This window comes from Hyposmocoma kahamanoa, unplaced genomic scaffold (assembly GCF_003589595.1).
Source record: "Hyposmocoma kahamanoa isolate Upper Pololo Valley unplaced genomic scaffold, ASM358959v1 62, whole genome shotgun sequence".
Classification (NCBI taxonomy): domain Eukaryota; kingdom Metazoa; phylum Arthropoda; class Insecta; order Lepidoptera; family Cosmopterigidae; genus Hyposmocoma; species Hyposmocoma kahamanoa.
Genome location: NW_020653850.1, coordinates 2,050,112 through 2,065,988, shown reverse-complemented (window position 1 = coordinate 2,065,988; position 15,877 = coordinate 2,050,112). Strand labels below are relative to the sequence as shown.

The 15,877-nt window shown below is 35.8% G+C and overlaps 2 protein-coding genes across 2 annotated transcripts; one reads left to right on the top strand and one right to left on the bottom strand.

Annotated features, from left to right (window-relative positions):
* Positions 1 to 3,034: 3,034 nt before the first annotated feature.
* LOC113229501 (vang-like protein 1) lies at positions 3,035 to 9,734 on the bottom strand. The gene is made up of 5 exons (XM_026463109.1): positions 9,344 to 9,734; positions 8,097 to 9,059; positions 7,526 to 7,710; positions 5,522 to 5,634; positions 3,035 to 3,942 (listed from the first exon to the last, which is right to left on the bottom strand). The coding sequence occupies exons 1-5, from the start codon at positions 9,427 to 9,429 to the stop codon at positions 3,634 to 3,636; spliced, it is 1,656 nt and encodes a 551-aa protein (XP_026318894.1). The 5' UTR covers positions 9,430 to 9,734; the 3' UTR covers positions 3,035 to 3,633.
* Positions 9,735 to 10,440: 706 nt separating this feature from the next.
* Positions 10,441 to 15,801, top strand: LOC113229713. The gene is made up of 4 exons (XM_026463396.1): positions 10,441 to 10,915; positions 12,595 to 13,496; positions 13,815 to 13,950; positions 14,337 to 15,801. Exons 1-4 carry the CDS (start codon positions 10,441 to 10,443, stop codon positions 14,621 to 14,623), a joined length of 1,800 nt encoding a protein of 599 aa, XP_026319181.1. The 3' UTR covers positions 14,624 to 15,801.
* Positions 15,802 to 15,877: the final 76 nt, after the last annotated feature.

Sequence of the window (15,877 nt, the reverse complement as noted above, 5' to 3'; positions counted from 1 at the left end):
CTAACTTCACTAAGTTCGTTTGTTCACATATGATATTCCGTCTCTTAATTTTTGAGATATACTATAATTAGTATGTAGAAGTAGCAGAAAATTTTGAAATAAAGCACATTAATTTTGCTTTTTTATTTAGTACTAATGATTGACACAGCGTGCTGTAAGAATGTATAAATAATATTATAACACAGTCATTACAGTTCTGTGAACTTACTTAAATTTACAAGATTTCGGGAAACACGGAATGCTGGTAAGTATTCCATTTCTTAGTATGGAAGCAAAGCGCTTCGTATTTTATTGGTTTTATTTCCGGGTCAGAACTTTTTGCCATAGAGAGAGATCTGACGATAATTTTGATATTTTTTATATCAGCTGACCACTCCCTATAGTGAACCAAATTGCAATTCTTAATTGTCAAGCGATCTTTGGTTGAATTCCAATAAGTAATGCTCACATTAAAGTGAAAATTGTCCTAAACACAACCATTTATCATTCAAAATTGTATAAAAAGCAGTCTTATTATGCTCAACATAATGTATAAAACCGCTTAGCACTAGCGAATAAATATTTATGTTATCTATCCTATGATATGGTATTTAGACTACATATTCGTATTGTAAAATGTTTATAAAAATTTTAATTTAGTTTTAGTCTAAGGGTGTTGTCACACTGTAGTATAAAGGTTTAGGTAACTATCTAAAAGTAAACAAACTTCAGCTGTTACCTGGTTAACCGGTCAAATATAATATTTAGTAGTCAGTTTCATATGTTGTATTACTGATGTACTCTTTAAATTAGTCTCATGTTATTAGCTGTCATCTTTATTAAAGGCTGGATTTTAGGTTGTTTATCGTAGGAAAGATGCATACGTGTTATTAAATAGCTTTATTTAAATATTATATTTAAATATTTAGAACGATTTTCAAAAAGTTCATTGTAATTTTACAATAATTAACCAGGTAATGCCTTATAAAATACTTCATTACGGTTTGTTTACATTTAGTTAATTACCTAACTCTTTGTAATATAGTTACATTCTGCGACATATTAAATTGTGATGTACAAAATCCGAAATGTTTATTATATACATAAGGTGATTTAAAAGTCGAAAAACCCATTTCAAAAATTTGTAATATACACTATGAATGGTGCTAGCTATTTGTAATGTATATGGATGTTATTTCCTTGTTTATTTTTAACCGACTTAAAAAAAGCAGGAAGATGTTCTCAATTCGATGTTTCTATGTATGTTACGCGATAACTGCGGCATTTGTGAATCTATTTTGATGTACCTTTTTTGTTGGAAAGACTTCAAAGATTTAAGATTTAAATGGGACCACTACTGAGGTACCCACCTCAGTAGTGGTCCTATTTAAATTTGAAGGAAATATTCCAACTCTAAGGATGGCAAACTAGAGGATGAATCCGGTTTCGTGAACTTTCCAGTAACCAATTTCAATAAAAATTGGCAAATAGATGTAATTTCATGAACTTTTGAAGTCGGTTCTTTTTAGTACTGTTTCTGAGATTATTTTATTACTGCAAGGGAATACGACAAACCCTTATTCGTACTCAATAAGACCACCGCATTCCCAGCAATATTATATTTTGTGTCGTTGGTTTCATATACTTATTAACCTTACAATATTTGTGCATAAAAAGGTTACTTACGGTTACCTACCCAAAGTCCGAAATGACATTTTCCAGGAATAACCTTTGGTCTAATTTTGATAACCTCGAAAGTAATTTTGAGAGAAAAAAGTTTTTTTTTTCTTTTAAAACTAATTTAACCTAACCTAACCGAACCTAATCGTGTCTTTTGTTATAATTCGGTTTTTGTGTTTCGTTATAATTCGGTTTTCGGTGTAATGAAAATTCGAACAAACAAAGTTATTTCGGACAAAAAAGTTTTCGAGTTTGTGATAGGTTAACGTTACTTACATACTAAAGTTTGTGTGACTTAATCTAAAAAATCGACAGGTTAAATATAAATTGTAACGTTCTGGCGTTAACTGTTTTTCCGTGTCAATACCTTAAAGATATAAAATTCACTTATAACTTATAAATGGAAATAAATATGACACAAATGTACAATTACTTAAATTAAAAATAATAGTTGCCACCGCAAAAAAAGTAAATGCATTTTGTAGTCTTCGAAAATGGCGTCATAAATCGAGTTTGCTTTAAGCTTGAGATTCTTCAAAATTAAATTTTAAGTACCGTATTGCACCAATTGAAAGTAATTTAGAATATAATATATATTAATGATGTCTAAATTTAGCTAACCGCAATTCTTATAATCTAATTTAAACTAATGATTTTGTTGTACAGATCTATAAAACTTGTCACTTTTGTGCGTCTTAACAGGGCTGGTTAAAAGTTTATGCCAAGGTATAGTAACCAAGGTATAGAACCTAAAGGTTAACAAGTTAGTGATCAAAACACTACCCTCCTTTTGAGGCCACTAGCGTCGGTTATTACCAGCGATCGGATATTCGAGCACTAATTTACCTTAACTTCCTGGTTTTTAACGCTCACGAAGAAATAATATGGACATGCCTTTCTGCATAAATATATGTATTTCTATAACTTTAATCCTGTTATTGCAAAATAACATTTATGCAAACAATTTCATATCACTTCACACAATAATTTATATACATTAGGGCGACCCTGTATCGCGGGTGGCAAGGACTCACACATATCGACCCCTCCGACGTAAAGTATCGTATGTCGAAATTGCCAAGTTTACAGGGGAGTATTCGAGAGTTCTGAATTCACTCGTTACTTACATAGAGTGATCATCTAATAGATCATCTAACCGATATCTAGAATTTTATAATACTCTATGTGAGTAACGAGCTTTGCCGAATAAAACTGAGAAATGCCACAGTCACGCATTATGCTTATTTAGTGAATTCAGAAGTTTAAAACGCTCCCCTGTAAACTTGGCAATTTCGACATACGATACTTTACGTAGGAAGGGTCGATATACAAGCACAAGTTACACCCAAACTCACGAGGGAAATAAATGAAGGCCACACAAACATATCTCCCGGCCTCGCGTGGCAGTCCAGTGTGGTAACCATTCGGCCACAGTGGCAGTTGTATAATAATATTTTTTCATTGAATATATAATGTATATAAACTCACTTTTAAGACTTAAACTGTTAGACTCAGTAAACATTGCGTTATTATCATGGCTTGAGTTCTACGTTAAAGTATTTATACAAGTGATAACGTCTGCTACCTCAGTCCCCTGATCATCCCTTAACTGATCCTCCCCGTTATTTTCAAATCACTTCACACGCTTTGGCAATCTAGGTACATTCTATGTACATTTTAATCTGTATTTAGTAAAACAATTATTAAAATTTTGTAGTTAATTTGCTGTTATTTAGTAAATAATATTAATTACTCAAGCAGAGAATCTGGGATTGACTAAATTTATTTATATATTTTTATTCAAAAAGGCATATCCATATACTATTTCCTGGAGATAAAAAGTGATGTTTAGGTAAATAAGCACCGATCACTATTATCAGTCCACCTTAAAAAAAACCAAGTGTCTGACAAGTTTTAAATAAAGTCCCAATGTCATACCAACCTATGACCTTCCTTAGTCAAGAAGTCGTCCTGTCAAACGGACGTCTCGGAGTTCAAGCGAAGAACAAACCTGTTGCTCTTTGGGTCTACCACTTCTTCAGTCAGACTGAACTTGGGCAGTTGCTTTATGGAGCAAATTAGTGATATGTCACCTTGTCGCAGTTGGAACTCTATACCGTCTGCAAGCGGTCTTGCCAGCAATTCATCTGACACTAGTGACCATCTTTGTAAGGGTCTAGTCTCTTGCTCAGCAGATAACACTGGCCCTTCGACGAAGAACGGCTCAAGGAAGGCGCGAGGAGACGCGTCCTGGGAAAGACAGCGAGCGAGATGGGCGAGTACCTGAAATAGAAACAAAAATAATCTCAGTACAGAGTACTAAAAAAATCGACCCCAAAAAGTACGTGGAATTACACCTATTTGCCAAGTTTTAGTGAAATATCCCCTAGTTCGCCACTATACAGGACGTGCCATACCCTGCTTTGGCAGTGTGTTCGACAGTGCGTGTTTTCCATACAAACTGAGGTACTTCAGTACAACGTTAAAAAACGCAGCTCCGCACTCCGCCGCGGGGCGCGGTGCAGTGTGTTAATCGCCTTACGCCGAAGAATTTAGCAATGTACGGGATAACGACATAGTTTATATTACATTGCATTAAAACATGTATTCTATGATATTTTATGTGTAAATAAATAATGAAAAAATCAATCCATATCTATGGTACGATTTATTACCTATGGTTAATATTAAGTTCCAATGAGTTAACGAATTTTAACTTATCTACCGAGTGTAGAACCATTATCTCCCATAATACAAATTTTTTTGGCGAGACGACCTTGATGGGTTTGAGAGAGAGTGGTAGGAGATCGCCAAAGACAGGGAGCAATGGAGGATTTTGGGGGAGACCTTTGCCCAGCAGTGGGACATAATGGGTTAATTAATAATTATAATAATTAGATGTATTTATTGATTTTTTTGTGAAACATCCACTCTTTTTGTTATAATACCTGTAAAGGTATCGGCTGCGGTGAGAAGGTTATTCAAAAATCCCTCACTAGATGTCACTAGCAGATACGAATGCCGAAAGCCAGTACAAAGGTTTACAACAATAACACATAGGAGGATTTTGACGCCTCCGTAACTGGACCCGTAGCTCTATTGGTAAGAGCAATGCTACGGTGCAGCATGGACGTGGGTTTAAGTCCCACCGGGTCGACGAAAGTTTTCTGTATGTTCGGTCTCTGTATTCATAATCTTAGCTTAATTAGTTTAAATTTTTTCTAAATGACTATAGAACAACCATCGTTATAATTTGATCTTAATTTGTACTGCGCCCCGATTATGTGTTCTATATTATAATAAAGAAATAAATTTTTATTTCGTCTTTAATATTAAAATAATAGGGGATAGGTGTCTGCTTGCTAAGGGTATTAAGGTATCATAGTCATTTTAGCAGGTACCATGCAGTCATTTTTTTTTTCTGTAACTTTTGTACTAACAGTAGAATATATAGTTTATAAGCGCACTTACAAAATGGACTGTAAATTGTTTGCAATAAATGTTTCTTTTTTAATTTATTTATTATTATTTAAAATTGTAAGTTCTAATATTCATAGGAGGACTTTTACCCTTATCATTGATAAAATAGTGAGTACTTACTTTGTGTGTTTTTAATTGGTTTGAATCGAGGCTCGAATTATTCATACTAAGACAAAACAAAGTTTTAGGGTTCCCTTTCATTTCCCATTGATTTTTTTCCACCCTATATATTCAGCGATTTCAAGAGATCATTCGTTCCTCCATGCGAGAACACTTTCTTCAAATACGACTCGTAGCTAGTAGATACAGTGACTGTTAACAACTTTTGTGACGAAAATTGTTGCCACGAACTAATAAGGAGAAGTTAATAATAAGTCCTTACAGAATCAGCAGAATGTCTGGGCTGCTGTCGAGTCGCTCGCAAATACTTCTGCAATGCTCGAGCCAGTGATGGAAACACTGCTTGCGCTGCTTCGCGTGGGCCGAGGGCTCCACCTAAAAGTAGAGTTTTTTTTCATTACTACATATAAAATTTATTATATACAATTTCATCATAATTGCTCGGAAACAGTGTCATAATATGCAGGCAAAGTCGACTATAATGTCCTAAAATACGCCCACGGGCTTTTTAATTACAATACCGACGGCAATAATGGACATATTTTTTTATTTAATTGCACTATACTTCTCAACGTTACGATTAAGCAAAAAGTTTATAAAGCTCGAAAAATCTTTCGCATTTGCTATTGAACTATATAATAATAAGGAAATAAAGCTATTTTTCCGGATTTAAATCGCGTATGTTTGTTTTTTCAAACAAACCGACGTTTCGGGTCCTTTACAGGTCCCATGGTCACAGTTGACTGACATAACCGGTTGAAGACTACCACCTCAGTGAACCGTGACCATGGGACCTGTAAAGGGCTATGTGTAACAATCGCGGAAATCTAAGAACTCGATATATAATAATAAATTAATTTTATAAATCCAAATTCTGCGGTATTTTTAGTATTTTGAACGTCTTGGCTGCATGCGTTTTTGCCTTTTACAACATTTTAGTTCCAGTTGTATTATCAGTGTTATCTAGGAAGAATAGTTGGCCATCTGCTTATAAAAAAAAACCAAAAACCCGCCATCTGCGAAATCCGTAATTGTGTTTAAATAGACATCGTTGGTTGCTTTCCTTATCTTTTGTATTTATCGCCTCGCAAATGCGATGAAAAACATTGTATGTAACACGGGCGGTACGGGAATTACGAACCTCGACTCCGAAAACCCTCAGTCCTCAACTTCGGGCTTCTAGTCTCGTTAGTATTTCCTTATTTACCGCCGCATTTCCTTATATAATACACAATGTACTATTAAACACTCTAAAACCGGGTGCTCACTAGCGAACTGTAACCGTAGACTTTGCACATTATGTTACCAAAAACCATAGAGAACAGAAGATATGTTTGTTATAATTGTTAATACGAAGATCGAAAAATTCCTTCGATCCGGCCCGATTCGAACCGACGTCTTCTTGCATACCGTGGCAGACGCTATACCAACTAAGCCACGGAACGAACCGGCGGACCTCACGAATTTTTCTACATGTTTGTTGCTGTGGTGCCATCTACGAGACGGCTAAAAAGTTGTTGAAAAAACCAAATACAAAGACACGACGAAGGAATTTTTTCTGAGTGTTCGATCTTTGTACAAACTAGTGAGTAATATCACATAAAAAATAATTTAATATCAATTAAATAAAAATTTAGAATATATGTTTTTTTGTGTCTGAAACAGCTTGCTCTTTAGTAGCAACGACAAAAGGCAACAATTACTTAAGGGTTAAATCAACTTAATGGTAAAAAATAAACACTATAGGTGAGACTCTGGAAGGATTTATGTCATTTGTACAATTCTTAAGGTATTTTTTTTAATGGCAGTTTTGCTTATATTTTTGATAGCAAATACCGCCGCTGACTATATAATAGTCCGGAATAATTGACGTGAATTTGTTGACAAATTAAAATTGAGGATTTTAATAGCGATTGAACCAGTGAAAATTAATAATAATAACGCACACACTCAACATAGCCCCGCACTAGGGAAATCCTGTGTCGCGGGTGCCATGGACACACACATAAACAACCACAAATTACACCCAAACTCACGAGAGAAATAAATGTAGGCCATACAAATATTTCTCTCGGCCCGGGAATCGAACCCGGTGACCTCTGCGTGGCAGTCCGGTATGGTAACCGTTCGGCCACGGAGGTAGTTAAAACAAAGCTAGTAAAATCCTTCAGATATTGGCGCCAAGTTCTAATTAGTGGTGATCACAATAGATTAGTGGTGGCAGTGATCCTCATAACATTAGTAGACTACATAGTAGGTCACTCACCGTTAGCACTGGACACCCTCACCCTCCTGACGTGCGCGAAGGCGTCCTCGGCGGCGGTGAGCAGCCGGGCGCGCCGCTTGCGCACGCGCCGCTCGCGCTCCGCCTCTTCGTAGTAGCGCTCGTTGTGCGTCGAGCCGGAGTCGCGGCGGCGGCCGGCGCTGCCCGTGCACGAGCCTGTTGTAGACCTGGTCAATGCAAAGTCACAATAGTTCAGTTTTATGTGAACCATGTTGTTATTAACAACTTCGTCTTGTGGCTGGACTACATACCAATAATGTTATGCAAAGCATTGGTTAGCAATTCAAAATTTATTAATAAGTATGTTATAAAAAAGTAGGAAGATTAACTCTAAGTAAGTCAATATAGACCATAAGAATGTAACACAGGGGATAAAATGACTTGAAGAAGGAATCAAACTCAATTCATTATCATCACATAATTCGTAAATTAAATACAGAATATTAAAGTATCTCCTTAAAAATACTCTCTTAAGCTGGTTAAAGTGTTTCCTTAGAAATGTTCTCTACCTGTGAAGCTTGAACTTCACATATTTATAACGTTCAAATCTTACCTTGCTTGTCCTGGAGTATTAGCATTAGATCCATCAACTTCATAAAACTTAATACTCGACTGTCCTTTCCTCTGAGACTTCGATATCGATATCTTCTCCAAATATGGGTTATAAATTGGGAACTCCGTGTAATACTTCTGTAGCACCCATACAGCTGCTCTTTGAATACTTAATTGACCAATTGCAAAAGATCGGCTTTCACCATCTGGACTCCTCACAATCTTAATATAATACACTGGTTCCAAATGCCGAATTTCCATCAATATAACAGCAATATAATGAATAAAGAGCAATGTATCGGCAAAACTTGATACGTATGAAACTAAATTGTTGTAATCAATTGCTTCTTCGCCAAGAGCTAAGGCTTTTGTCGCTTCTGTGATTTGTACAATGTAAAATAACCAGTATGAAAAGATGCATACAGCAAGAATGACTAACGTCATTGCTCTAAACACAAATATTCTGGGTAGAATTGCATTACGTGGTCGGAAAAACACCGCCCACACTCCAATAGCAAGTAACACTAGTTTGAAGGCTAATGATAGCAAAATTCCTTTACATTCTGCAGCACAAGATAGTAACTGTATTCTCTGACTGGGCTGTAAAGCAATATTGTCTGTCAATCCAGGAAAAAATCCAATTTTAGGCAACACGACCATTGCTAACGGGCTTACAAATGACACGAACGAAAGTCCTAAAGCAATTGTAGCACCAAAGTATCTAGAACAGACAAAGCCTATTCCCCCATCTGATTCTAATGGCCAGTTATTTATATCCTCCATTGACTGTGAGCCTTCAGAAGTATTTCCAGTGATCGCAGTAGTGTTTTCACCCCAGTTTTCGTCCTGGGGTAGTATCTGAACTTCTATAACTTCTTGTCCATCTCTGCCCATTTCAGGGTTTATGTTTACACTTGTTTGGAAAGGGGCCATTATGTCGTCCTTTTTATGCGATTTTGAACTCCTGAAATTTGAAATTGTATTGATCCATGGATTATTTATTTATACTATATGAAAGGAAATGCAAATAACACTATATCAAATACATTTTAGCAGTTTTGTAACAGTAGGACCTGACGGCAAAAAAAGATGGAAAGATACAACAAATAAAGACATTATCAATTAGGCACACTTATAACAAGACTGTACGCGAAATAAGCAATCTAATTAACTCAAGGCGTTGTTCTCGTGTTCATTGTTGTCCATAAACAAAACTCAAGCAATATAATTAACTCAGACCGTACGTACCGGGTGCTACGATGTGTATGTTGGCGATGTCTCGAACTCCTTCTCGATCGACTACTTAACTCAGACCGCACGGACTCCGTCTCCATCGTTAAAACCCAGCCTTACGAGCCCCCCGGGCTCATCCATGAGATCATATAGATCGGGAACGAAATTGAGTCGTCAGGAGAGAGTTCATAATCAACTCTCAGGGGCCAATTAAAATGCTTGGGGCTTCACGGAAGTTGAACACAGTGCACACATTATTCCAAACTGAAATTGCGCTAATCTTGACTAAACATAAATGAGAAATATCACGATTCAACTCTTCTATTTATAGAAAACACAAATAAACCTTGCATTATTGATAATTTAACGAATTTGATATTTAGAGTGTCGATCATCGACGTCGATGCGGTGAATTCATTTTGTATTAAACGGCAAATTTCAATATTTATGTCATAAAAACTTAAGTGTAAATATCTCTGTCACACTTAACAGATTACTAGGTTGCATCTCTTTCGCACGTGATCCGCATAGGTCTCTTAAATCCAACGGTATAATAGTATATTCGTTTATAAACTTCGTTGTTAGATCTTATAATATAACGCATTGATCTTTAACCAATTTATAACGTGATAAAAGTAGTCTTCAAAGGAGTTAAAATTTATATGTTTAACTAAATGTTATTAATTTCTACATATTTAAGATCATTGTTATTAATTGAATTTAATGGCTATGCAGATAATTAATACGGATTATAAATTTATTTCGACATTAGTATTTAACATGGGATTAAATAAGGTAAGTAATACTAAATATGCTTACTTATAACTACTAGGAAGTAATAAAAAAATTCTATCATCAAATTCTTTTACATAGAAGTAGATGATTTCGTTGGGTGAAAAGGTCAGCCCATCATGAAGCACTTCCTTTTTTTAATAGGGCTACACTTGGACTAAACTGGCAATAAAGACTGGCGGTGGTTTCAAAATATTTAGTACATGAAGATTACGAGAATGATAACGATAAGATAGCAGCGTACGATAACTTTTCATTTACTCAATTATGTTAGTCATGAATCTATTGTTTCTCGGTTAAAAAAGTAAAAAAATAAAAACATGGAGGATATCCAACGTCGAGATGTACATCGTATTGAACAAGGACAAAGTCACGTGGAAGATTTACATTTGGATCGTGTAGTGTCTTCACAACCTGAGATTGGACCTACGCCACCAGACGGAGGCTATGGATGGCTGATAGTTGTATCAGCAATAATATACCATATAACAGTGCCTACAGTGCTTTCTTTATACGGCCTGATAATACTAAAGGCGATAAAGGAATTGGACCACGACGAAAACGAACCGTTGCAAATATGGGACGTCGATGTCGCTTTAGTGCCAGTGATTATGGTGGTGATGAGGCTTTTATTGGAGTCATGGTGCAGGGCGATGGTAAAGGTGTTCAATATGCCAAGATTCATGGCGCTAGCTGGTCTTTGTTTGACAGTTGCGGGCGTTCTGCTCTCTAGTTACACAATTGATACTCGATCCAATGACCACATTATTAGTGTATTCTCTGGGATGTTCCTAGGTAAATATTTTAGTCAAACACAATAAGAATTAAACTTGTTTGTAATTCAGCCCACTGCGCCGTTGTTACGCCGAGTGCTGCGATGAGTTTCCTTTGGGGAGAGCCTATTAAAGCCCAATACGGGTTCGTCGTTGGGTATTTCAATAAGTTTTACAATTTTTTTTTTGAGCCTTAACAGGTTACCAATACAAAGACGTCTATATAAACTCCGATAAATTATGTTTCTTTGTTATGTGGGTAGGTAAATCAATAAACTTTAAAAGAAGTCCAATTGATAAAATAAGTTTCTTATTCATTTATTCGAATAACAATAAAACACCTTTATTATGTTTAACATATACAATAGAATAAATGACAAGCTCGATTTGTACCTATATCATGACGCGTAGTTTTGAAGTATTAGGCAATCATTTCTTCGACGTATATTGATGTAAGTCTAGAACGCTATCATAGCCAATAAAAATAACTTGACAGCTGTTATCTTGGGACTTTGTAATTTAAATAGGAATGTTTAGCGTAATTTAAGAGTTCTGCATTTCTAACCAACTAAACAATAACCAAGATTCATGGTAATAAACGTCAATTGGTTACGGACGTTACAAAAATAGCATCATTCAAATTGTGAGAAGTCACGTAGATATGAATATTAAGTCATCTTTGTAATTTTCGATCTTGTTTTCATAGCCGGTAAAATATGTTAGCTTTATTTCCTACTTGCATTTAGATGTCACAAAATTGCTAGTCAGTTCTATAAAATATTCTGATAAGTTTATGTTAGTAGCAAGAACTATAGATAAAATTTATGATAAGTATTTACGTACTCACCTATTTCGCATTAAACCTGCATTGTTTAGTCACAGTTTAAACTGTAGAGGTCACTCTGTGTAAATATAGACATATATCATCACAGCTAAGTAAACATCCACGCAAACAAAACCAGATGTGACTTGTGTACAATTCATAAACAGTGGTAGTACTGGTCGTACAGTAACTTACCTTGGGGAACACCCCAAGATCCTTTACGTTTTAGTAACTTATTTGAATTGATATTACTCACGTATTTCTTACTGTTTACATTATACAACATCAACCCATTTACCCGTCCCACTGCTGGGCACGGGTCTCAGGCGAGGGTTTTAGGCCATAGTCCGCCACGCTCAGGGATTTGGAGACTTCCCACATTTTCCGAGGGTTGACCTTCATGCTCATTTTGATTCAGACGAGTTTCCGAGCGAGAAGATAAGCCTGATTCCTTTTATATTTTTCTAAGTTGTGACTTAAATTAACTATTGTTCTGATTTGAAATGTCAAAAGTTTCCGATTGGCCAGTTGTGAATTATAATTATGCGCCGCGACTCAGAAGAGCCACAGTTTCCAATAGGGAGAGGTTATCAAAATCAAACTGCTTATTCGACGCGCAGGTTTCATCACGATGTATTCCTTCACCTCCCAATTAAATTTCGCACATAAATTCCGATAAGGCCCGAGCCCGGATTCGAAGCCACGGCCTCTGCTTGAGGCGATAAGTCAAACTATTAGGCTACCACGGCTTCACATTCATTCATCCACGGTTTAAATTAAACACCTTTATCATTTCTTATTATCATTACGATTCTGACAGTAAAAAGATTTCGACACATAAAGAGAAACAACTAAATTGAATGACATCATTTTTCCAGGTACTGGGTGCGCATTAACGGGGCAACAAACAGAAATGATAATAACCCACTACTTCAGAGATAAGCTGACTATGGTTCAGCGACTTATTAGAATGGCACCGTCGATAGGAAATTGCTTGACACCTATCATAGTCGGATACCTATGCACTCAATACACGGGTGACATCGTAATTATGATTTATGGAGCTATTCTAATGCAGAACTGTCTTTTCTTAGCTTCCTACACCCGGCCCGTATACATAGTAAATATTATAAGAACAACGTATAACATGTTAAGAGATGGTGGCGAAGATGACGATGAAGTTATATTTTCAAAGCAGAATAGAGTTAATGAAAAAGGGCAGAGAACAAACGAACAGTCGCAAAGCAATGAAATGCCGAACGCTACTCAAGATGAAGATGCTGACATAGTTGTTTATAATTCGAGGAACAACGCAAAAGAAATCATCGATCCTTCTATTCAACAAAGAGAAAACAATCTTGCAATTGTTAACGAAAATAGGTTTTCAACAGATTTCAGCTCTATGTTCGCAGATAATCCATCAACTAGTAACCGATTTTCTTCTGATTTTGGTACTTTTGATGTCGTTTGTTCCAATAGAATAAAATATCAGGAACTGCAAAATATAGATAGGGTAAATTCTAATCCTCAACCTTTGTATAGAGAAACCACAGTCGATGCTCCGCAAAATTTAGTCTTTACAAATGATATGACACCTGGTACTGCAAGAAGAACTGCCAGTATAAAGAAAAACTTGATAACTGTATGGAGTATGCTCCAGGATATAAACTTCTATATGTACGCTCTCTTAAATTTATGTACATCGTTCTCGATATTAATTTTAGGAGTGGGATTCCCTTCATTGATGTGGGAACTGAATCCTTCAATGAACATTTGGGCGGTAAGTTTTGTGTAAAACTCGATTGCCTAAGTAGTTAACTAAATCACGTTCTTTATAAGGTTGAGTGGATTAACGATAGGTACTATTATGTTATCTTCTTCAATGTGACTTGAAGATAAAGGATGGAACTTAAATTAAAGTCTGTTCTTTCGATATCAAATCTAACATCGCCTAAAAACAAGTGACAATTTTATTATTTAGTCCATATTTCGTTAAGGCTTTTCACTTGGTAATATATTTCGTCGCTATTTAGATTAAAGCTATACAAATTCTGCTATTTCTTTTTTCAAATTATAAATTATTCGTTTTTGTTTCAAGGTTGCATTGGCGACAGCAATTGCACATGGAGGAGCCCTATGCTTCATAGCATTTTGCATAATGATGCCGAAATCTTTCAACGGAAAGGCTAGGCTCTGTGCGGCCTTTTGCATAACCGGTTCTTTTGGATTTAGCGGTGAGTCCTTGCCTATTCCGTAATGTACAAATGGGCCCTTAAAATTCATATTTCAAAAATTTTGAGTTGCCTGGAAATTATTTAACCCTGTTTCCTTTAAGATTTCTCTTTCCTCTCGAATTTTAATTTTATTTACAATTAGTTTTCAATTAAATGACGAAAAAAGCTTATCTTTTGGAGTTGTGTTCCAAAATACGTAGAAACCGCAACGCTAAATTGTTTTCTACATGACTACGTGCAATCGTCTTTATTTTGTTTCTTTCATTATCAATTTGAAAACACCTTATCTTACCTTATTCCGTAATCTTGTCGCCGGGACTTTAGTCGTTCGTTTTTTGATTAATTACCTTTCGATTCCATTAGTAACTTGACATCCTTCTTTTCAGGTATTCTTCTATCTACCAGCAAAAGCATGTTAGTTATCTTCTGCATGTTAGCAAGCTTCGCAACAGCCGCATCCAGCATCCTCCAACAACCTTTCTATATCAGTACTCTAAACGATTTCAACACAACGGCGACTATGACTACTTCAAACGCTATAGCGGCCATTAGTATTATGATTTGGTCCATAGTATATAATTATACTTTTAAGACGTGCTTTTTGACTGCTGGTGGGCTTCAGGTTGTGACCGCTTGTGTGTTTTATTTGTTATCTTTTGGAAGACAAAGATAGGCAGTATTGGCACTTGTTCTCCAAATCAGTAATACTTTAAATCTTGCTTTTGCATATCAGTATTTTGACAACCTCGACGGTCCGTCGGTTAGGACCGTGGGCGCTTGTTGAGGTTCTGGGTTCCCGGCAGAACCAATTTATCAAACGATCTTTTCTAAATTGCTTCTGGTCTCAGTTCTCTGGTTAAAACCTCTGAAGTTTATTTCATAATTCTCACATAGTACAAGGAGTCCCTAGTTTGAGACTAGGTAATCGGTGTGATCGTTTGACACATTATTAATAGAGGCTCAGGAGCACTTCAAGCTTGAAATTCAAGGTTAAAATTCAACTCTAAGCTGCTTATAAGAACGATCGAAAATCCTGTCAGGCTGATGTCGTCATGACTGCGCAATCTAAGTGAATTAATATTTTATACGTAAGATGATTTTAAATTATTTTTTTTGTAATTTTGTCGTGCTAAGATTTATTTCTAACTTTTTATAGCTCTAAAGTTTTAAACGCCTAATAAATTGTATTATGATATATTGACGCCTCATTCTTAATTCCAGGGATAAATAAAAATCACTTCTCATTCGTTTTCTGACTTCACTTTATTGTGTTACAAGAGATCAATTCACCTATTATGTCTAGTTAATGTTACGTAGTCAGCAATATGTATTTTCTTACACAAAACTGCGCTAAACCTACACAGTTAATTCTAAAGTGCATCACCCATTTATATACATACTCTGTACGTTTGTAGATAAACTATGTATAAATGAAGTCCTACTTTACTTGATTGATATACCGATACGAGGTTATATTGAAAGTTTTTAATAGGAAACATTTACTTTTAGGGTGCCTTCAAATTAATAATAATAAATTACGAATAAATTACGCTTATAGCAGTGGCGCCACTAATTTCATACAATATTTAGAAGCGCAGTTGTAGCGCCACCACAGAACAATAAGTACAGTACAAGTGCTTAGTTTGCGTGGCACGTATGCCAACAGTTCGCGGGGTTCCACAAATTTGAGGTCAGTTCGCCATTTTCGTTACGGTCGTGTCAATTGGAGCACATGCACACGGCATATTTTTATATAAACACGCGCTGTAAACGCGCGATGTACCGCGCATTTTGATAAAAGATAGCTGTTTTAATATCAGGCTTGTTTGTTAATTTCAGTTAATTTTTGAAATGAAGCAACTACACGACATTCTATATATGCTTCTTGCTTGCAACGAGATGTTTGCGCGCGTTTGAATCGATTCAC

What these genes read in the sequence shown, in the direction of transcription:
- LOC113229713 (XM_026463396.1), top strand. Translation starts at nt 10,441, where the DNA reads ATGGAGGATATCCAACGTCGAGATGTACATCGTATTGAACAAGGACAA. An exon ending in CTTCAATGAACATTTGGGCG is followed by an intron (nt 13,497 to 13,814) that starts GTAAGTTTTGTG and finishes TTTTGTTTCAAG; the next exon opens with GTTGCATTGGCGACAGCAAT. An exon ending in CGGTTCTTTTGGATTTAGCG is followed by an intron (nt 13,951 to 14,336) that starts GTGAGTCCTTGC and finishes CCTTCTTTTCAG; the next exon opens with GTATTCTTCTATCTACCAGC.
- LOC113229501 (XM_026463109.1), bottom strand. Translation starts at nt 9,429, where the DNA reads ATGGAGACGGAGTCCGTGCGGTCTGAGTTAAGTAGTCGATCGAGAAGG. An exon ending in CATACACATCGTAGCACCCG is followed by an intron (nt 9,060 to 9,343) that starts GTACGTACGGTC and finishes TTCAAATTTCAG; the next exon opens with GAGTTCAAAATCGCATAAAA. An exon ending in AATACTCCAGGACAAGCAAG is followed by an intron (nt 7,711 to 8,096) that starts GTAAGATTTGAA and finishes TGCATTGACCAG; the next exon opens with GTCTACAACAGGCTCGTGCA.